Source organism: Manihot esculenta, chromosome 6, assembly GCF_001659605.2.
Source record: "Manihot esculenta cultivar AM560-2 chromosome 6, M.esculenta_v8, whole genome shotgun sequence".
NCBI classification, from domain to species: domain Eukaryota; kingdom Viridiplantae; phylum Streptophyta; class Magnoliopsida; order Malpighiales; family Euphorbiaceae; genus Manihot; species Manihot esculenta.
The window spans coordinates 22,567,493-22,590,414 of record NC_035166.2 but is presented as its reverse complement, the minus strand read 5'-3'; the positions used below and the strand labels follow the sequence as shown (position 1 = coordinate 22,590,414).

Genomic DNA, 22,922 nt, shown 5'->3' with positions numbered 1-22,922 from the left:
CAGAGCAGGGTTCTGCCCAACGGGCAAAACCAGGTTCGGCCGCCGAAGGAAGGTTTGGCCGCCGAACCCCTTGTGGAGGCAGTTTCGGCTGCCAAAGCTTGCCCCCAAAAGCTAGACTTTCGGGTTAGAAAGGGACTTTCGGCCGCCGAAAGAGGGAGTTCGGCCGCCGAAAGTGTGTGAGTTTCGTCTCTGGACGAGACCTTCGGCCGCCGAAGGTGCCGCCGAACATGCATGAGTTTCGTCTCTGGAGAAGGGTTTCGGCCGCCGAACCTGCCGCCGAAAGTGCCCTATCCAGCTTTCTTTTGCATGTTTTATGTGATTGTTTGGGGATCGTTTGAGAGGGTTTTTGGGGAGTTTCTTAGAGATGTTCGTGCGTTAGTTTGGTCCCTCATTTGAGTCCACCTGTGTAGGTACGGACCAGAGGAACCCCAGAGAGCAGCAGTGAGCACTGCTTCAGAACCTGCAGAGTTAGTACAGAGTCAGCCAGAGGTGAGTGGAACTTCCTTTTTTCAGAACTAAAGAATTAAACGGCTTTGAGTATATGTCATGCATCATAAGATTATAGTAGGAGGTTTGCATTAGTTTCACGAAGATGACGCATTGCATAATACGATGTATATGAGGCTGTGGATAGACCAAGGCGACTCCAATAGCCCAAGCTCTGTTATAAAACCTGGCCGGGCCAGGCAGCCATCTGTAGGTAAGACCTGACTAGAGCAGGCAGCAGAGATAGTAAGACCTGGCTGGGCCAGGCAGGCAGAGTTGTAAGACCTGGCCGGGCCAGGCAGATTAAGGTTGTCAGACCTGGCTAGGCCAGGCATCCTTTCAGTGGGATTTTTGGTGGTCATGTCTATCCCTGAGATGATGTGCTGTAGTGCATTCCATGAGATCATGTTTTGAAATTATGTTTTATAGTTCTGCTCATTGGGCTTGTATAGCTCATCCCTCTCCCCTATCCCCCAGGTTTGCAGGGTCAGAGTTTAGAAGGAGTTCAGCAGGGTATGGAAGCAGAAGAGTTATGTAATAGGTAGTGTGGACATGTAATTGTAAAGAGATAGTGTACAGTGTATAGACTTGTGCTTGACTTATAGAGTTGTAATCCCTTGTTGTAGACACATGATCATGTATGAGATTTCACAGGTACACAGTCAGTATAGCAGATTTACTACGGGTCCCGGCGACCTTAAGTCGATCTGGATCCTAGTGCCGGTAGCAGTTCGGTTTCCGGGCTGTTACAGTTGGCTTAGCAATGGAGACAAAGTCCCACCTGCTGAGTTTGCAAAGGTGAATCCACTAGATTGCAATCTCCAAATTCTTTTATATTTTAAGATCTATTTAGTTTTGGATTAGAGATAACAACTTTTTTCCCTGACAACAAAACATTTAAATCATCTTATATTCTTATGGGTCTCTTATTATGTGAATTTAAGAAAACCAATTGTTGTAGCAGAACATTATTGATTGCGCATGTGTTTATATTGAGTTAAATAATCAATGCCTAGTTTTGGCATTTTTTACTTATCCTATTTTTGCCAAGTTACTAGTTAAATATATTTTAGAAACATCTCTCAATAGAGTAGAAATCGTTTTAGGCATAAGCTTCAAAGTTATAACTTGGATCACAGGAACAAGTATTAAGGATGAAAAGTATGTGAAAATCAGGGGCAAGAGATTTAATTGATTTTTCAGAAATGTGATAGCACCTTGGTTCTATAACATTTTTTTGAGAATATTGTTCAAGGTAATTCAATGTTGTGATGCTTCAATACCCTATTAAGCAAGAATTCCTTGAATATTGAAGTAGGGGACGAATATCGGAATGTTGGTCAGTTTCTTTCATCTCTCCCCCAGTGTTCATTTACAATAATTGAGGATGTACTTAAGATAATTATGAGAGAAACTCTTGAGAATTTCATTTCTAAATATTTGATGAAACTAAGTTATGTTTGTTTGGATGTAATAGAATGAAATAATCAATAGTGTAGTTGAATGAAATGTAATGGTTTGCTAAAATAGATAAAAATATGTAATATATCTACTGGGTGGCCATATTGGTGTCTATGATAGTTTCTGCAAGGAATTTGTGGGGTGAAATATATTGACCCAAGAAGTGAAAACTCTTTCTTTATTTGGGAAATAGAGTATTCAATTCTCTCTCAAAAGATGGAATCATGGGGAAATAAGAAAATTGAGAAGGGTTAAATCCATGGGAAATTCCTAAGTGGATAATATTGAAATGGATTTTACTTTTTTTTTTTTTTCATGAAAGGATTTACTTGTTTGTATTTTGAAATTATTTTGATTCTTAATAAATCAGAGTCTAAATATTTTTTAATATCTACATTTTCACCTGTCTATCTCGCAACAGTATGCACATGGATCATTATTCGGGTTTTTCTTGACCCGAATATTCATTCACTGCGCCGGTCAGATCTATTCAACCTTGATACTTTAAAGAGCTAAGTTAGATTGTTAACAATTTTTTTAAAGCTTCACTTATTTGATTAGGAATATATTTATTTTATAAGGAAAATTTATTTTTTAGTCCCTGAAATTTAACGTAATTAACACTTCTGTCCCTCTATTTTGGCGACCCAACACTTAAGTCCCTCACTTTCTCTTCCATCCAAATTCGTAGTCCTTCCGTCCATTTAAACCGTTTGGTCAAAGAGTCAAAGGTGAGATGTGATAATTTTTTCCAAAAATACCCTTCTTTCAATGTGAAATTCCAAAAGAAGAAGAAAAAGAAGAAGAAGTTGCAGAAAGGGTAGGAAGAAGAAGAAGAAGAAGAAGAAGAAGAAAGAAGAAGAAGAAGAAGCTGCTGCAGAAAGAGTAGGAAGAAGAAGAAGAAGAAGAAAGAAGAAGAAGAAAGAAGAAGAAGAAGAAGAAGAAGAAGTTGCAGAAAGGGGAAGAAGAAGAAGAAGAAAAAGAAAAAGAAGAAGAAGAAGAGGGTTAATTTTATCAATTCACGTGTTCCAAACGGCTATTTTGGACGGAAGGACTACGAAATTGGACAGAAAAGAAAGTGAGGGACTTAAGTGTTGGGTCGCCAAAATAGAGGGACAGAAGTGTTAATTACGTTAAACCTCAGGAACTATAAAGTAATTTTCCTATTTTATAAATTAAAGGGTAAAATTAATAAGAAAATTTAATAAATTAAAAAATAAAATAAATATATATTCGAAAATATCTTTTAATATTTATTGTTAAGAAAATTGATATGTTTTATCGGGTTTGGGGAAGGAGCATAATTGGCCCAAAATATGGAGGCTAAACAGACTCGATAAAATGCTAAAAGCAAATTACACGTCAGCAAGTTAGAGCGCCAACCATTGCAGATAAGCAAATGCACCTCCAAAATCCATGAGGACACGTGTCATCCACACTTTTTACTCCTAAAAATTTATCCGAGATTTTTAGTCTTAACCTCAGACTCGTCGTTGAATACTGGTGCCAAAGAACGAAACTAAGCAAGAAAGGCGAAACGATTAACGGACACTACCTAACCGTTAAATACGAGTCTGCCTCTTTTGAAAGACGAACAGAGTGTTTTTAGAGAAAGAAAGGCCATGACAACAGCTCCATTGTGTTCGCCAACTCAGATCAATGGTTTGGGAGGAGCTCTTAGGCTCCAAAAGACCCATCTCTATCTTCCCAGCTCAGTCACTATTACAAGGTATTGTTTTCTCAACTGTTTTCCCAATGAACTTTATTGGGTTTGTGTTATTATTGTTTTGGATAATTGAATTACTGCTGTGTTGGGACAAAATTCATACAAGAACTGCTTTTTCCTTGGAAAATCTCTTTGAGTCCTGGAGTTTTTCTTACTATTTTCTGACAATATTTTGGTTCCGTGTTAACTGGATCGAAATTGAGGTAATCTAGATGGATCTAGGTTTAGGCTGTTTATGTATTAGTCAATGGTAAATATTTTGACGAATAAGCGATTTTTTAATGCTTGGTTGAGCTTCGCATCCTTCTTGTTTGTGATTATGCTCAGCTGAACTTCAGATTAGTAACTTGATCACTGTGTATGATATAAGCCAGTTAAAATTACTAGGCATCCATGAATGCTTTTGAGATTTGGGTGTAAACCCCAAATCAGATGCATCTCAGATATGTGAAGCTCTTTCCAGTTTCAATGTAATTTAGTTTTTATGTTTCCTTTGGGGGTGCAGAGGGATCTATCATGTAGCACGGAAGCTCCGGTAATATTCTGTACTAAAAAGTTTGAAACTTGACTCACATCTGAGCTTTTATTTGTAATTAAATATTCAATGATTATATCAGCAATCAGCCTCCGTAGGCGGATCATTTATCTTTTTGATTCTAATTGATAAGATCCAATGGTCCATATGCATGCTACTAGCTCACCTTGACTTTTTAGTAACTTTTTTCTTCTTCCTATCTAATAGATAATCATATGCTAGCTCATATTCACATCATGTTGTCTGAGACCCAAATAGACTGCCCTGACAACTTCTAATCCGTACTATGGGCAATTAGTGTTTGTCCAATGTTCTATCATCAGATATGCATGGACTAGTCTCTCTGCAGTTTCCTTGAATCTTTATCCGATGTACATGTTTTCTTCTGGTGGATAATAAAACAGAAATCTTATACACATGTGGGCATTTTTTCTACCCATATGTTTCTGACTTAACACTTTATAAAAGCATATCCTGTCATTTTGTAGGAAAGTACATGTTATTGTTTAATTCATGTTTTATCAAGCACATGCGTACGCAAACGACAGAGTTGGAACTCTTTTTTCCACAATTATAATCTTCATCAAATTTAATTTAAACTGTTCTAGGTATTATGCAGTTTGCTTCTGACATTTTGTGCTACATTTTTTGGTCTGTAATACAGGAGAAAAATTCATACTGTAGTGAAGGCAACAGCTCGGGTTGATAAGTTCTCTAAAAGTGATATCATTGTTTCCCCATCTATTCTCTCTGCTAATTTTGCAAAGCTAGGAGAGCAGGTCTGACACTGCACTTTGCTACTTCAGCAACATTTTAGTGTCGTGAATGTTATTCTCTACGGCTCTAGAACAAAACATGTCCTTGTATGTTAGACTTAGGAACCTGTTATAGAATATATATGCTCTGTGTTATTGCATGAGTGTATTATAATTTGTGTCTTCCAATCTGTACTTTTTGCAGTTATTGTGGTCTCAATGGCATGTGTAGTCTTTTATTTTTGGTTTCTTTGTTAAGTTCTCAATATTTTCTAGGTAAAAGCAGTGGAGGTAGGAGGTTGTGATTGGATCCATGTTGATGTAATGGATGGTCGTTTTGTTCCAAACATCACCATTGGACCTCTTGTGGTTGATGCTTTGCGGCCAGTGACAGATCTTCCTTTGGATGTGCATTTGGTAATTTTCCTTTGCATATTACTGTTGTGAGCGGTAACATGTCAATTTCTACCACTTTTCTAATATGAGATTAAGCGCCTGCAGATGATTGTGGAACCAGACCAAAGAGTGCCAGATTTTATCAAGGCTGGAGCTGACATAGTCAGTGTTCACTGTGAGCAATCCTCCACCATCCATTTGCATCGCACAGTAAATCAGGCAGGGATTTTCTTCTAGTTCTATTGCTGCATCTCCATTATTAAGTGATCAAATTTTGTAATTTATTGGATTAAAAGACAAAAACACAACAGATGATGCTTCCTTGGATAGTTACCGAGGAACCCAAGTTTAACAATAAAATATATTTTTCTCATTGAATCTATAGTGCAGAGATTTAATAGAGGAGAGAGATGTATGCATTACCTATCCTCCTTCCCACCTTTCCTTGAGATATAGAAAGTAATGGACAAACCTTTCCTTTGGATTTCTGGATGCTTGTACTCTAGCTGAGATGCTTGAAAATCAGGACCATGATGCTCATGTTGCTAGAAATTGCTTCTGTGTTGTTCATATTTTATGCTTATGGCTCAATTTATGAAGTTGTTGACTTTTATATGTACCTCAATCAATGTGTTGCTAAACATGCTTAAAAGATTTCATATTTGCTATTTGCTTTCCCCTTTTAAAGTTATAAGTTGTTGACCCTTTCTCATTCTCTTACAAATTAGATAAAGAGTCTTGGAGCTAAAGCTGGAGTTGTTTTGAACCCTGCTACACCCCTGAGTGCTATAGACTATGTCCTTGATGGCAAGTTTCTAGTTCTCTCTGTTCCATAAATTTGCTTTATCTTTTTTCTTTGTTTGCTACCCTAGATAATTTTCTAAATGATGACTGATGATTGTCAAGACTCCTCTCCCCTACGTAGTATGTAGTGGTTGCTGCCCTGGAGGTTAGTTATGGATGCATGTGGTAAGCAAAAAGGAAGTATTAAATAGAACATACTCAAAAAATAAGGCTTCCACAATAATTTCTTGCTGCCCAGTTGAACTACGGCATAAATAAATGCTCAACAGTTATGATAGGAGGACAAGTACAAACAATTAGTTTTTGGAGATGTAGGTCTTCGGTAGTAAATGAGAAAGGGAAAGGGCAGATCTCTTTCTCTCTCCATGCACATTGTCACCCCACTTCCCAAACACTTAGTCCGTGACAACATGCATGTGCAGTGTCTTTGATGAGTAATTTAGCTGTTATTGTTTGAGGTCTGGACTTCCATATTAAATGGGTATCTACAACCTTGACAGTGCAATGGGTGCCAATTTAGTTTAAGAAGCCTTATTTTACTAGAATGAGAAAGGGAAAGGGTGTTTTACTTTAATTATGTGGTTTTACATGGTTAGATTATGGTTGAAATTCATTAATCATAGAGGTTAATGAAGGAATCAAATTCACCTTTTATTTCATAGTTCGACTTTGCCTCAATTCTATTCTAGTTGGGGTTGGTTATATAAATATTTTTCCTTTATTCATCTTGGTTGGGGATATTTGTATATCATAACTTTTCTTAAATAGACCCATTGCTTACCAGAAAACATGAAGTAGGTTTAGTAGAACCTAGAAATTCATACAGTTCCTCATGTTTAATGCTCAGATGATCAGGTGAATTAAATTGTGACCAAATGACTTTTTGGGTTATGTTGACAGTGGTTGATCTAGTCTTGATTATGTCTGTGAATCCGGGTTTTGGTGGGCAAAGCTTTATTGAGAGTCAAGTAAAGAAAATCTCAGATTTGAGAAGAATATGTGCGGAGAAGGTATGATTTTTTTCTTTTCCTGTATGCATATGTATGTATATCTTTTACTTGGAAGATTGTTTCTTGTTGCTATTCTTTTTTTGCATATTTAAATACATTTTGCTTGCATGCACAGGGAGTAAATCCATGGATTGAAGTAGATGGTGGAGTTGGTCCCAAAAATGCATATAAGGTGCCTGTTATGTTTCCTTTCTTTACTTTTGTAGAAGAAGTGAGCCTAAATGGTCATATGCTGATCAGGGTCTGTGTTTGAGATACACTTCTGTTGTTTTACTTTTGACGCTACTTGGTGTTTGTATAGTGCTTTCTTGTCTTTTTAACTTTAGGCAAGTTCATTTGTGTTTAGAGTGGTTACATTTTAAATCCAAAGGAAAAGTGTAATGACACTTTTTTTTTGTTGATGCATTTTCTGTAACCGTTCCAACCAAGATGACAACACAAAAAGCTCAAAAGAAATCCATGCAGACCCTACTTTATTTTTCAACGTTTAAAATTTTTTGAACATTATGGTTCACTAACATTTAAGACAACTTACTTAAATGATCTTTCATATGATTGTTTCATTTATACGTCATTCAGATTAGATAACAAAGTGTATGGGGACTCGATGCCTGGTTCAACTAAAAAAATCTGTTTTTCCACTGTGTAAAAATGCCAAAATAGAAATATATGGGTTATTGTGAGGACTCCTTATGATGTGATTAATAAAATCTAATTAATATCTGTGTGGGCAGGTTATTGAGGCTGGGGCTAATGCTATTGTTGCGGGTTCAGCTGTATTTGGTGCTAAAGATTATGCTGAAGGTATGGAAACAGACAACTTTTGTATATGTTTTATGTGCGCTAGTTGTAGCATGACCAATTTATCTCATAATTGGATTGTTTTACAGCTATAAGAGGAATCAAAACCAGCAAAAGGCCAGTAGCAGTACCAGCTTGATTTATCATCAGAGGATCTCATTTTGTTAAATGTGTGACATCTGTATTCTTCGTTTATATATGTCTGTGTTTTCACTTGGTCAGAGTTTCTCTAATTGAATTTTGTGAATATCCTCAAGTTTGGACATCTCAAATTTCTTCAAACGAATTTGCATAGACATTGATAAACAGGAGTATGATTAAACAAAAATTTCTTCAAATATTATCCTAGGTGTTTATCGTAAAACATAGTTTTGATGTGCTGCTTTTGTTTTCATGGTAATGTGGGCTGTTGATCTTCATTTTTGCAGGTAATTCACAAGGTAGATAAGCAACTTATTGCAACCTTCATGTTGTTGTCGGATGTGCCATCACTTCTTGGTTGATTTCTCTGGGGTTACAGATGAACTAATAAGGAAACAAGTCTGCGGCAAGAATGCCGCTGGGTATATGTATATCCTTTACAGGGATTCAATAATCCAAGCTCATGTGAAGCTCTTTGTAACAATCAATAGTTCCATCTGTATTCAATCAGGACCATTTTAATTTTCTTCATGTCATAAATAAGTGAAAGATAAACTGATACAACCATAAACATAAATTTCTGTGTAAAATTAAGAATATTATAAGAATTCAATTTAAGTAAATGCTTTATTTATAAAAATTTTATTTGAAATAAAAGAATTTAAAATTTTTTATCTTGATGAAATGATTAATGATTTTACAAGAATTCATTTGAATTTTTTTTTAATAAAATCATTTATGCTAAATGAGAAGAAAATGTTTCAGTAAAAACAGAAAATGTTTCAGTAATATAGCTGTTTTTATTCTTCTTGTTTGGCAGAGGAAGTTAAGAGGTGCATTATTGATTAAAGTTGTCTCAAATGCTTCATGCTTCCCAATGATAACCCATTTTAGCATGTTACTTCTGACTCTGGATCACAGAGGAAACGTAGGACTTAGGTTTACTTGGGGAATGATAAATACCAAAGAACAAGAATGTTGGAACCTATGGTTTCAAAGGAAGCCAAAGAATCGTCCTCCACGCCAACACACAAAAATAGATTTATCAAGAAACAAGTTCATTCTTGAGTTTGTCTTAAACGGTATAAAACCAGAATAAATAGAAAGATCCCCCGTTTTGCGTATCGTGTTATGTCGTTTCTTACGTGCGGCTACCATTTGCCCCATAATTTATTTTGGGCTGTGGGGTTCGGCCAATTCCATTTTGAGTTGTGTTTGCTTGTTGAGGCCAGAAAAGTTAACAAGTCCAACCTAAGAAGCAACCCCAAAATTCTCGATTCCCACGCCTCTCTCTTATTATTTATTAACCCCTAGGCCCATTCCGTTCATTTATCAATTCCTTCCTTTCGAGTTCCAACCAAACAGCGTCCTCCTCGCACTATTCATTTGGCGCCTGAATTAAAAAACACGCGAAACCTGGGCCACCGAACTTTTGAATCTGAGACCATAGGAGATGATGGGTTATGATCTAACCGATGATAGATCCGAGATTGTCTTCTTCGACCTCGAAACTACTGTTCCCAGCCGAGCCGGTCAGGGTTTTGCGATACTGGAATTCGGAGCCATCCTTGTCTGCTCCAGGAAACTGGAGGAGCTCCGGAGCTACTCTACCTTGGTCCGACCCGCTAACCCTTCTCTAATCTCCTCTAGTTCCGTTCGCTGCAATGGAATCACTGCTGACGCAGTCAAATCCGCCCCTACATTCGCCGAGATTGCAGACACTGTCTACGAAATCCTCCATGGTCTGTTGGCCAAACGATTCATCCTCTTCAGTATACCAATTAAACAATTGTTTTTGCTCTCATTTTGTTGAGTGTTAAAATGGAACCGTGTCATTTTTTTTCCTTTAATAAAGTTTGTTTCTTTAGGGAGGATTTGGGCTGGACATAATATCCTGCGGTTTGATTGTGTTCGAATAAGGGAGGCGTTTGCTGAGATTGCCAGACCACCGCCAGAGCCCAAGGGCATTATCGATTCTTTAGCCTTGCTGACCCAGAAATTTGGAAGAAGAGCGGGCAATATGAAGGTACTTCTTGATATACATCATCATGTGGATTGAACTATATATGTATTAGGAACGTTGATATAAGTTGATAAATATGTTCTTGTGTGCAGATGGCTAGTCTGGCAACTTATTTTGGACTTGGAAAACAGACACATAGGTATTTTTGACTGCCCGTGAGGAATTATTCTGCCCAGCACCCACCTCTTGCTTTTGGGTCTAACCTTTGTATGCGCTAATGATTTTTCAGGAGCTTAGATGATGTCCGGATGAATATTGAAGTTCTGAAGTACTGCGCAACGGTACTGTTCTTGGTAAGTCCGTAGTTGAATCTCCTTATAATTTTCTTGGTGATATCTTGTTATTGATTAAAATTAAAAGGGGAAAGGGAATAGTCTCTTGCATTTTGATGATTTTTGTGTTTGCTTATTGTTTTTATTATGATGGGAACAAATTTTCTTATGATCCTTGGTTTATTTCTTTTTTCTCCATCTTTTATTATCATTATCATCTGTTTCTTTGTTTCATGTTGTGTGTGCAATTCCAGTATGATTCAGAATGAATGTATGGTGTATTCAATAGACTTAACAAGTTCTAGTAATTAATGGGCTTGTTTGATGTAGATGAAAATAATTTTGTCTGCATTGAAGTTACTTGTGTCCTGGAAGTTTTACTAAATGCATTTCAAGTTTTGGTGATATACTTTGTTATGTAGAAAGGGAAATTTTTTTTTTCTTTCTTTTATGGGTTAAAAAATGAAAAATTAGAATATTTGAAAATGTATGTCTTTTATCAACTGCGCTTTCCAGTGTTTGCACTTTCTGGCTGCTTATCAATGTGGCTCAAATGCTTGCTGTCTTACCTGTCAATGAATTGAATTTGAAATGTAATTGCTTTCTTGTCCATGAGTGATTTTTATCCTTGTCGTTTTGCGTGCAAATTGATTCAGGTGGCTGATGATATCATATCTTTATTAGGTTGGCTAGTTGAGAATTGACCAAAATCTGCCATATTACAGGAGTCGAGCCTCCCAGATGCATTTCCAGAAAAAAGTTGGGTTTCACCTAATGCTACTACCAGAAGTCGTAAAAATGGAAAAGCACCTCTGGAGGGGCTTGGCATAAATATAGATGCACCCTCTTCAAGTTCAAGGTTTGAAAACATTTCTCCTGAAGATCGTGGAAATGAGGGAAACCATCCATTAATCGCCCTGCTGACAAGCGTTGCATCCAATACATCTCCAGATCCTTTTGACATGGGCACTCTTAGCAATGAAATGCATACCGACTCCCTTCAACAAGATGTTGCCATGGAAGAAAAACCTATGACAGTCTCTTCTGAGATGCCTTCAGCAGCAACTGATCCTGAAGGTTGCAGTGGCAATGCAGGATTTTTAGTACCTGAAGAAGTTTCTGTTTCTTCTATTAGGGCATGTTTTCTTCCATTCAATCATAGTGGTCAGAGAATGGTATTATTCTACGAGGATGTTATTTTGCAGCTTTGCTCTCCTCATTTAAGGGTACAGTTTGGATTAAGTACAAAATTTGCGGATCATGCGGGACGACCACGATTGAGTTTTGTGGTTAATGCATCTCCAAGTTTGTGTAGAGTTCTTGAAGCATGTGATGATATTGTTCAGAAATTGTTTGTTGAATCAGGTGGCAGCTCTGATTGGAGGCCTGTTTTGAACAGAAAACCTGGTTTCTTCAACTACCCTACAGTGAGACTGCAGTAAGTTCCCATTCTTTCTGATTCCTCTCTCTCTCTCTCTCTCTCCTTCACAAATGCCTCGGTTAGGCGTAAGTGAAAATGAAATTGTTGACCAGGGGAATCTATTTTGTTCCATCATGAACTACTATGGTGTCAGAGTTTAGGTCGCTTTGATATCCTTTTTATGCCCTAAACATCTCCAGTGATGTGTTATTGAAGGCTTATATTAGAACTAAAAAATTAAACGGAGCACTGAAAGAAAAGTTGGTTGGAAAAGTTTCCTGTGCTGCTCATCCTTTTATGTGCTTTGATACAACCAATATGGCAACATCCAATTCAATGAATTCATACTATTTTGTGTTAAGCATTTTAAGAACTATGGATACTATTTGATTTACATTGTTCGTGTTTAGTTCCTTTGCACACACATTGACACACCGTAAAAGAAGTGAAAAAAAAACTACCTGTGTATTGCAAATTGAACCCTCTTGTTTTCGTTACAAGGTTCCAAGTCCTAGTTGAATTTTTTATTCTCCCCATTGTCTCAAGCAAGGAAAAACTTAGAGTGTTATTAAACGTCCTTTGCCTTAAACTTGCCTAACTTTCTCCCTCTCTTCTTCCACAGCATACCCACTGCAGTAAATGAGGATGTCGCCAAATATGCAACAGAGATATATCAGAAAGATCCTTCTGGAACCATACAAAAACTTATGTTCAGTAAGTTTGATGCTGCAGAACTCGTTACCTGGTTCAGACCAGGGACCTTTTTGGATGCCTACATCTCCTTGCATCCATATGACTATCAGCAGAGTGCTGGCATCAGATTAGTGGCAAAGAAACTAATCATCCACAAAGAGTGAAGGGAGAAGTTTCTCTAACCTCTTCTTGATGATTGAAAGCAATGTACAGTTGTAAGAAATTAGACTAACATAGACAGATGAAAACATCAGTTGACTGTTAGGGTAAGATGTAAAAGGCATGAAAAATAATTTAACATTGTTTACATGTAACTGCAAAATTCTTTCAGATTGTAATTATAATAATGTACAGTAACAACCCATTTCTTTATGTTGTCTTTGGATTTGGATTATCACATGAATTGAATTGTTAGTGATGTTTTCGTGACTCATCAATTTGTGGTTTCTGGATAGTTTCGCTATTTTCTCAAGATTCTAGAGTTTTTTTTTTTATTCCATCTATTTAGTTTTTTTTTTTTTTTTTTTTTTGAATCTTCATTTATTTTTGTCTCTATTATTGAGAGTTTTGTTCTCTTTCACGTAAGAGTTTTATTCTATATTTATTATGAGAGTTTTAATTCTTAAGGGATGTATCATTATTTATTTAATTATTGCAGTTTGATACAACTTCTAAGACTATCAAATATGAATTTGAACTCTTAATTATGCACAATTTTTTTCCCAAATATTATAATTTTATGATTGAACTAATAAGTTGCAATAAACATCTTTTTATAAGTTTTTTTACCACCTCAATTTTACTTTTTTTTAGCGATTATCTCAATTTTATTTTTATTTTATTTACCTATTTAATGTTTAAAATTGTTAAAAATTGATTTAAAAAAAATTAAAAATAAGTTTATATGCTTTTAATTTTCTATCAATAAAATTAAGTTTATATGCTTTAATCATACAACTCAAAGTAATAAATAGTTTATTTTAAAGTAATTTTTGAAACAATATCTAAACGGTGCTGAAAAGAAACTTTTGGTTCTGAATCTTAATATCAATTTGAAAAGATCCTCATCCTCTTCTGCTTTTGTAGTTGTGTACATAAATTCTTTTTTGATAATTCGAATTTAATACAATTTTAATTTATTTTTTTACAATTATTATTATTATAATACACAAAATATAAAGGAGTCGTCGTAGTAACAATTTGAATTATGGAAGTGTTAAGAGTTAGCTGCTACTTATCATGCATGCATATCGCTTACTCATCAACTACCAGCGAATCTCTTCATCAGTTGGGGCCAGCATATCCCTGCAAAACCCTCCCTGTAATTCACAAAAGTACAACTCTTAGGGAGACAGAAAACAAATGGCAGAGATGAAGGACGTTACCGGCTTCCGCTATTCTTCACTCCCATCTTCTTCATCGCCTCCAGCTGCAAGAAATCTCGGAGGATGGAAAGCCATAAGATATATTCTTGGTATGTATCTTGTTTGATATAATTCCTTGCTGGAGAGATTATATATAGGATTTTGATTTTTTTTTTCTTTGGTTTAAAGGGAACGAGTCATTTGAAAAGCTGGCTTCTATGAGCTTGATTATCAATATGACTGTTTATCTGCAAAACAAATACCACATGGGAGGTGCATCTAATGTCTATGTCACCAATATATGGTCTGGTTCCTCCAACGCTACATCTCTATTAGGTGCATTTCTTGCTGATACTTACTTGGGCAGATTTCGTACCCTTCTCTTTGGGACCATATTTTCTCTTCTGGTAAATCTCTCCTTCATATGTAATCAATGTTAGTAATTTTTTTTTTTTATAAAAAAATGCAATCTAATGCTAGATCAATCAAAATTTGGTGCATTTTTTTCAGGGCATGGTGGCAATGACACTGACAGCAGCTGTGCCTCAGTTAACACCCCCCAAATGCGAGGGGGAGTCCCACTGCCTCCAGCCTGAAAAATGGCAGCTGGGGTTCCTCTTTACGAGTCTTGGGTTTTTGTCAATAGGAGCTGGGGGCATTAGACCCTGCAATATTGCCTTTGGTGCTGATCAATTTGACACCAGAACTGCAAAGGGCAGAGCAAATCTAGAGAGCTTTTTCAATTGGTGGTACTTCTTCTTTACAATTGCCCTGTTGGTAGCTCTTACAGGTGTTATCTACATTCAGACTGATGTCAGTTGGGTAATAGGCCTTCTCATCCCAACAGCTTGCTTATGTCTCTCCTTATCCATTTTCTTGATCGGCCGCCATACTTATATTTGCAAGAAGCCTCAAGGCAGCATCTTTGCAGATATGCTTAAGGTAATCACAGCTGCCTACAGGAAGCGTCAGCTAAATATTGTGCCGGGTTCTCAGCATTCGTTTTACGATCCACCAATGAATGACTCAGACTTGCACCTAAAACTTTCTCCTACAGATGGGTTTAAGCTTCTTGACAAGGCAGCTGTAATCACTGATCCTAGTGAATTGGATGCCCAAGGCAGGCCCAAGAATACTTGGAGACTTTGCAGCTTGCATCAGGTGGAGCAACTGAAATGTTTAGTAGCAATACTGCCAGTTTGGGTATCAGGAATTGCTTGTTTCATACCTATGGACCAACAGAATGCATTTGGGATCCTTCAAGCCATTCAAATGAACAAATCTCTTGGATCACATCTCACAATCCCACCAGGATGGATGGGCCTTACATCGATGATTGCACTTTCCATGTGGGTTTTCATTTATGAGTTCATCTTCATCCGTCTGGCAAAGAAGTTGACAGGAAGGGATAAACGATTGACAGTGGCACAAAAAATTACGATTGGCATTGTACTGTCGATTCTATGCATGCTGGTAGCTGCCATTGTTGAGAAACAACGCCGTGACTCAGCTTTGAAACATGGTTCTTTTGCCTCCCCCATAACTGTGGGATTGCTCCTTCCTCAGTTCATCCTGTCGGGATTAGTTGAAGCTTTTGCAGCAGTTTCCATAATGGAATTCTATACCACACAAATGCCAGAGAGCATGAGGACTGTTGCAGGGGCAGTCTTCTTTCTCAGCTTATCAATAGCAAGTTATGTGGGCTCTTTAATCATAAATATCATCCACCATGTCACCGGAAAGAATGGGAAATCGCCATGGTTGGGTGGTCATGACCTCAACAAGAATAGGCTTGATTACTACTATTACATCATTGCAGGCTTGGGAGCAGTAAACTTCGTTTATTTCAGTTTCTTTGCTAGCCGTTATGCAGTGGAATTGGAGAAATCAAGCAATTGCCATTCAAGAAAACTGCATGGAGATGAAACTGGGGATGAAGAAAAAGAGCTGGAGCTTCATGGCAGACTGATAGTCACTGCCATGGAAGAAAAGCAGTCGCAGAAATCTAACTGAGATTTCAAGGATTATCAGAAAGACAGGAACTTTGGATTTATAATTTGTATAGTATTAGCATTTGCTAATATGTATAACTTTCCGTTCTCTCCAATATATTCAAAGAATCAAATTGAGCAAATGTGAAGGCTAAGAGGCTACAACCTGATTCATTAATTTAATTACGTCATTCCACTTATAATTGGCATCCGAAAAGTGATCAACGAAGGCAGTAGAACAAAGCCAAGGTTTCCTAATTCCGGTGTAACAAGATTTCTTCGCAGATTATTAAAACAAAACAATGATATAGAAAACCAGTGACAATTCAAAAGAAAAGGAAAAAAAAATTGTTTGGCCAGGCACTTTGCCGCAGTTAACACTGAAAACTATGGTTTTGGCAACAATGTTTTTAAATCTTGTTAAGTCATGAATAAGAGAATGGCCTAAAGTATTAGGACTCGGGAAAGCATTAAACTGAAGTTTCCCTGAACAGAAACTTTAGTCACTTCATATTTTCCAGCGGAATGTTTAAAGAAATTATCCTTACATGGTCATTTTCTTCAAGGAATTTTTTAATATTTCAACGTTCTTGCCACATTTTGAGGTCTGATCCACAGAAAAAATAATGACACTGACCTTTCTCCTTCAGCTTGCACAATCTTGGGTTGAACATTCTTGAACAAACAAAAGCTCTATATGGTGCACCTTTGACACCACTGTTACCCTTATACAACCGGCAGTACTTGCATCCAAAGAGAGGAATGCTGCCAAGGGATAGTTCAGACATTTGCAACAAATCAATATCGTCCATCCCTTGATATGATTCAAGTACATCTTCAATGGAACAGGCATCGCCCATGGGATTTGAAACTTTAGGATCCTGAAGCATCAAGGTCTGGAGATGAATCTCTTGATGCTTGCTCATCATCATCCTCTTCTTCATCCTCATCATAATCTATAGGAGCAGGTTCTCCATTAAGATCTACATTTAAACCATTCACTTTTCTCACAAACTGTCCCCGCACACGAGGCCTCCTTTCAGCAAGCTTTTTTCTATTAACATACCTGATCTTCTTATCAAAACAGCGCTCTTTCCTTTTCTGTCTAAACTTCAGTAATGCTGCTTCTCTTCTATCTAATTTGTTTAGTTTCACACCAGGGGAAGATGAACTTCCAAACGATGGCCATGAATGTGTAGCAGGTGTTTGACCAGGTTGTAAACATAAATTAACAGGGTAATAAGGGAATGATGTCATCCCAGTCACATGAGGGGAACATTGTGGAAGATGATTGTATTGGGGCAGAACAGCTGAAGGTGCATTACTTTGCAGCTCATGCATATTCTTTTGATACAGTTGCGCCGATGACGACATTATAACTTGATTCACAACGCCTGGCATATAATACGGATAAACGTTTGGTGTGGATAAACTTGAAGCATCATGCTGAAGCTCATTTCTTGCATGCATAAGCACATAAGGAAGGTTTTCATCCTTGAAATTCCTTTGAGGAAATTCCCTTGACATGGGTGGGGTGCAAGATCTCTCCAAAGAAAGAGAATCAGGAATACTAGAACTGCTGCGGAAGTCATCATGTGAAAAGCTTTCTCGTTTCTCTCCATTTTCATGTGATTGAGCATCATTAACCACTTGCTGACCACATGCTTGAACTTTCTCTTGAAGCCCCAATTTTAGACCAGCATTGTCCCCAATGGAGGTAAGACCTTGCGAATTGTTTTTAATTTTGCTTGACTTCACATATGTAAAGAAGGCAGAGGACTCACCAATCTTCAATTCACTCTTCTTTGGCCCAGATGATAATTGTCCTGAACATTAATTCCCAAATTAGATTTGGCATGACAGATCCAATTTCGAATTTTTTCAAAAATAAGGAAACTGCAGAAGTTAAACAACTCCAATAGGTAGTAAAAAAGAGAGGAGGAGAAGTAGTCAACAGATGTCAAATTGAAGACATAATTATTAAAAGAACAACAATGCTCAAGTACTTGGGCGTATCACTGAAATGACAAGTACGGAACTACAAACAATCATTCACCATTCATCAAAAACAATCATTCATTATTCCTCTGTATGTGACCTGAATGCTCATGCAAAATTACTTGTTTGTCACAAGGACAAAGCAGAAGCTAAAACAACCTCCAACAGTTTCTTTTTTTAGAAAAAAAGAAACTTAACCGGTGTCAAATTGACAATACAATTATTAAAAGAACAACATTGCTCAAGTGCTTGGACTTATCACTGCAAATGACAAGTACAACATTAAAAACTTCATTCATCATTCATTCATCATTCCTCTGTAATCTGTATTTCGTCATCCAGGAGCTATGCGGAACAACAGATAGCTTCATTGACCCATCATTTCTCAGTATGGTAAAATCTGATAATTTTTTTATCTTTAAATTCTTATCTGATACTTAATTGGCAATGAACCAAAAGCAGAATGGTCAGACACAAAGTGGATGCTTTAATGCAGCAGTCCAATCATGCAAAGTAGCTCACCTGTTCTGCAGTCACTTATCCCTGGCACATCAGGCCTATATTCCAGTGCAATGCTAGAAGGCTCAACAGCAGCAGCAGCCTGAAGCAGAGATAAACAACAACTTCAACATCACTAAATATTTTTAAAGAGTTGATTGATCACAATGAGGAATGAATGAATTTTTAATTAAAAAAGATGCTGAGCAGGCATCTGTCCCATGATATTGTGGACATGGGTAGATGCAGCGCAGCAGATTAGCGGTTGGCATTTTTTAGGTAGCAAGAGATTCACAGTAGACCAGATGTAATGGGAGTCAGACTTCTACTATATTATATTGTCAGGTGAAAAAAAAACTTCTATTATGGTAAGATATTTTTCGAAGCAAACAAATGAATTAGAAGCAATCAAACAAAAAAGCTATACATCTCAATGATAGGACATGGCACAGAAATAAAAGCACAAAATCACAATTCTGAATTTCAAGCTTCACAAGAACTGAAGTTCAATAATCCCAACATAACAGCTCCACAATTTGAGATTGAACAGACAGGTATATAAATTACCAAAATTTTGTGTTTTTCATATATACTCATTATCTACAGGTACAACAGGCCAGCACTGCAGCATATTTCAGGCTTCACAATAACAATCCTTCTGAAAAACACACCTGCTTTATTTATATATTTAGGGAATTTCCACATGTTCATTTGTTTGTTCATGCTCAATCGTATTTTTCCTACCCACCTTTTTCTGGAGAAAATTCTGCCCAACTGCAACAATTCACCAAGCTAGTGCCAATACCATTATACCAACCACTTCCAAAAGTGAAAACCACAACCATATACCATACTCAACTTCACATTTTGAAATGGGTATGTAATAAATATAGATATATGGAATAACATACAAGACAATTGTAATGATTACGATCATATCATTTGACTTAAGGATTGCTTGATATTTGACAAGAATCCAGATCCAGAAAGTACATATTATACTTGCCTCAATTTCAAGATGAATTGACACACCCATTTCTGGATTAGTGCACTTCTGAGACTTGTCATCTGTGTCATCTGAGAACAGAGTAGTACTATTTGTGTTGGCATCACTAGGATCTGATGCTACCAGATCAAATTCATAATTCAAGATGTTCTTTTCCACCAATCCAAGCTGCAAATCACAAATATATATTAGAACCCTCCATATTGCTTCACATGGATATAATATGGATCCTATCAGTAAATCATTGAGCGCAGAAATACATATGAGGAGTGAGTGTGTGTGTGTGTGTGTGTGTGTGAATATACATGCAAGTGCCCATTGATATACATTTGGCAAAGATATAGAGAGGCCACCACTACCAATCACCAAAAGTGTACCCAAAAAAAAAAGTCCAACTTAACATTGCTTTCCTTGGCATTCCTTTGACCCTTAATTAGCACCTTAGATATCTAAACGTGATTAATGCTAGGCATGCACAAAATTCCTCATGGAAACACATTAGATAGAAGGAGAAGAGGGGTGGGAGGGGGGGAAGATGAGAGAAAGAAGGAGAAAGGAACCACTAGGGTTTGGGGGAGCTTAAGAAAGGCTAAAGAAGCAAACCAACCATGTGCCTCCTTCTCCACATGTGTGTCCAGAGGTTCAATAGCTCATTAGTGCGTAAAGGCTTTACAAGATAGTCTGCTGCTCCTAACCTCAAGCACTTAACAACAACTGGGACCTCATCCTGTGCCGACATCACTTATCCAAGCAAAAATATTTTAAAAATGGGACCTGCACCAAAAATGTATTCTAGTGCAAAATATAGTAGAATTGAATATTTCAGGATAAGCTTACTTATCACAGGAATGCGCCGTAGCTCCCTATCTCGGGTGATGTACTTCAACATCTTCATGCCTTTTTTCATTGGGAGGTCAACTTCAGCAAGTATGATATCAATATCAGGTCCCTCAGCATTCAGTGCATCAATTACCTGCCTAGCTGATCTCACTGAAGTAACTGTATAGCAAAGGCAATGCAGTATAATTGTAAAAATTGCTTCGAGTGCAAACAAGTGAACAAAATGGAAAACAATGCATTTTCACAAAAGAAACTGCAATCACAATGTGAAACAAATTATGAAATTTCCTCCACTCAAACAAGTTGTAGTTAAACTGAGTTTGAAACTGGCAGTACAAGGACTTAAGACATTCGAAAAAAAAAAATTCAATAAGAGTGTAAGTAGCAGACGTCAGTTCTGGTTTTAGTCGCCAAGAAAACTTTCCTAGCAGCATTTAGCATAAACTGATTTCTATATTTTCCATCTGAAAAGAAAAAGTCACATAATTATACATGGCTAAAATTCCGAGAGACGATTCAAAATTAGGATCAACCATGTAAGTCTAAAAAATATTTTCTACCTTTTTATTCTTTTTCATCATTTGGTTTGCTTATAGAAAAGACCTCCTTGCATGGGGATTCATCAGAAAATTGACAAGGAACGCAAAAAAAAAAAAAAAAAAAAAAAAAAAAAAAAGAAAGGAAAAAAAAATCCATTAACTTCATGACATCCATAGTCATAGTGAACCTTCAATTTTCCAACCTACCAGAGACGTCATTAAATTCCATTTCAATCTAGTGTTTCACCTTCCAAAAAGTCACAGTATCCAATTTCTTAACTCTAAATGCATAAAAGCATTCAACTGAAATATCTTTTCATTGATCTAACTTCAAAAACTTCCACTTCATGTAAGCAGCCGTGTGAGCTACTTGAATATGATCAATCAGAAACTAAAATAAAATGATTGCACCTAAGGATAGAGAAACAAAATCATATCATACACAATGATAATTTAGCCAAAATATAATAAGAAAAAGAAAGCAGATGATTGTATACCCTGATAAGAGCACTTCAAAAGGAGGGTAAAAACTTCCTCAGAGCTCTTGGTGTCGTTATCACATAGCAGAATCCTTACTCTGCTTCTATCAATGAGCCCATCTCCACTCTTACTGTTACCAACACCTCCACTTTCCTTGTGCATATTCTGCTCCTTTCCCTCCATAGCGCATCAAAATTAGCAGACGCTCCAAAAGCCTCTCCCTCTCTCTCTCTCGAACACACACACAATCAACAAAAACAAAATGTAAGAGAGGGCAAATACTAGAGAACTTTCATGGAAAACCTCTCCACTTTTTTTGGAAGAGTGATTTGGGTTAGGGCTCGGATCAGCAGCAGTTCGTAGAGAGAATTCATACAGATACTCAGACAGCAACCAAACTTGCAGACAAAGCCAGGAAGGAAGGAGAAGGGGAAAAAAAAAGTGGATAACAAAAAAATATTAAAAAGCTGCTAAAGTAGTTTTTAATGTTGTATTTTATATGGGCATGTCAGCTGCATCCATAAACGGCAAGCAAACTGAAGGAAGACAAATTTGTCAGAATATCGAACGGTCTTCACCAAGGATCTTAGTTGGACCATGAGGGTAATCAGTGGCCAGATTTAGATCACCGGAGACCCGGCCCAACTCAGTTGAACGCAAAACGATCTCTCTCTCTCTCTCTCTCTCTCTCTCTCTCTCTCTCTAGTCGGCCAGTTCGAGAGTACAAAAGCAAAGGGTTTTTACTCTGTCGATTCCTCTCTCTTCTCTGTCTGCCTCCCCTTTCCTTATCAGCCTTTCGATTTTTACTCTCGGTTATAAAAATTATAAAATAAAAAAGGCAAAGGAACGCCGGAGAAGAGAGAAATCCGGGAAGCTATAGAAACGGAGCGTGGAGGAGGACGTGGCGGGGCGGGGACAGGAAAGAGAGAAAAAGTGCGAAGAAAAGGGCAGCGGACAGAGTTTCTGGATGGATAGTTTGGTAGAGATAGAGAGAAGGCCACGTCATCCATAAAAGATCTCTTTCATAAAGAAAAGAAAGGGGGGAAAAAAAAAAAGAGTACATTATTGCTGTTTCCAAAAATTCATCAAGTGGGGTGATTCATAAACATTGAAACATGGGACATTGCCATTTGGTGCATCCATTAGAATGAAAGGTGACCAACCAACCATAATTGAACACGTGTTGATTACCACTTTCTAATGATGGATCATCACCATCCAAACCAAAGAGTAAAACCCACCCTAACAATGGATGGCTCTGAATTACCAACCATGACTTTGATAGTTCATGTTAAAAATTTGTTCCTTTTCTTTTTTTCTTTGATGGAGATTAGATGATTAGGATAATTTCCAGTGGGTATCAAATTGTTGATTATTTGAACTTGAGAGGCTTGGCTTGCTTTTTCCAACCTAACATGACTTCTTTTGCCTTGTGAACATTCACACTCAAAGAAATAGAATAGTGAATCTTTCTTACTAAAAGCGAACGAGAGAGCATAAAATTGCCGTAATTTACAGGAAAGGAAAAACTAAAGTTATGCAAATTTTAGAAGGAAGTGCAATTTGCGGAGATTCTTTAACTCATTCATAGATTTGCTCCTCTTACTTTTGGGAGAAAATCTTTGAATTTTATCTTCATCTAGGGTGGTGATTCTTTTCTTTTCGTTTAATTTAGCGTAAATA

The 22,922-nt window shown here is 37.1% G+C and overlaps 4 protein-coding genes across 6 annotated transcripts; 3 read left to right on the top strand and 1 right to left on the bottom strand.

Annotated features, from left to right (window-relative positions):
• Positions 1-3,416: 3,416 nt before the first annotated feature.
• On the top strand, positions 3,417-8,646 carry LOC110617675 (ribulose-phosphate 3-epimerase, chloroplastic). Of its 3 annotated transcripts, none has more exons than XR_002488422.2 (11): positions 3,417-3,676; positions 4,179-4,208; positions 4,873-4,987; positions 5,240-5,380; positions 5,465-5,578; positions 6,088-6,166; positions 7,064-7,173; positions 7,289-7,345; positions 7,908-7,977; positions 8,064-8,170; positions 8,403-8,646. XR_002488422.2 is itself a non-coding variant. In XM_021760626.2 (11 exons), exons 1-10 carry the CDS (start codon positions 3,570-3,572, stop codon positions 8,111-8,113), a joined length of 873 nt encoding a protein of 290 aa, XP_021616318.1. In that variant the 5' UTR covers positions 3,417-3,569; the 3' UTR covers positions 8,114-8,144; positions 8,403-8,646. The 3 variants fall into 3 exon arrangements, 2 of the variants coding, with proteins under 2 accessions (XP_021616318.1, XP_021616319.1); XM_021760626.2 differs by having other exon boundaries at positions 8,064-8,144; XM_021760627.2 differs by lacking the exon at positions 4,179-4,208 and having other exon boundaries at positions 3,421-3,676; positions 8,064-8,144.
• Positions 8,647-8,797: 151 nt separating this feature from the next.
• On the top strand, positions 8,798-12,960 carry LOC110616846 (protein NEN1). Its single transcript, XM_021759345.2, has 6 exons — positions 8,798-9,857; positions 9,984-10,141; positions 10,231-10,277; positions 10,368-10,431; positions 11,136-11,848; positions 12,453-12,960. Exons 1-6 carry the CDS (start codon positions 9,569-9,571, stop codon positions 12,685-12,687), a joined length of 1,506 nt encoding a protein of 501 aa, XP_021615037.1. The 5' UTR covers positions 8,798-9,568; the 3' UTR covers positions 12,688-12,960.
• An 806-nt stretch (positions 12,961-13,766) lies between these two features.
• Positions 13,767-16,009, top strand: LOC110617375 (protein NRT1/ PTR FAMILY 2.8). The gene is made up of 3 exons (XM_021760117.2): positions 13,767-13,997; positions 14,077-14,294; positions 14,398-16,009. Exons 1-3 carry the CDS (start codon positions 13,886-13,888, stop codon positions 15,898-15,900), a joined length of 1,833 nt encoding a protein of 610 aa, XP_021615809.1. The 5' UTR covers positions 13,767-13,885; the 3' UTR covers positions 15,901-16,009.
• Positions 16,010-16,348: 339 nt separating this feature from the next.
• LOC110617376 (two-component response regulator-like APRR1) lies at positions 16,349-22,251 on the bottom strand. The gene is made up of 6 exons (XM_021760118.2): positions 21,257-22,251; positions 20,218-20,379; positions 19,988-20,121; positions 19,381-19,548; positions 18,399-18,477; positions 16,349-17,704 (listed from the first exon to the last, which is right to left on the bottom strand). Exons 1-6 carry the CDS (start codon positions 21,420-21,422, stop codon positions 16,752-16,754), a joined length of 1,662 nt encoding a protein of 553 aa, XP_021615810.1. The 5' UTR covers positions 21,423-22,251; the 3' UTR covers positions 16,349-16,751.
• Positions 22,252-22,922: the final 671 nt, after the last annotated feature.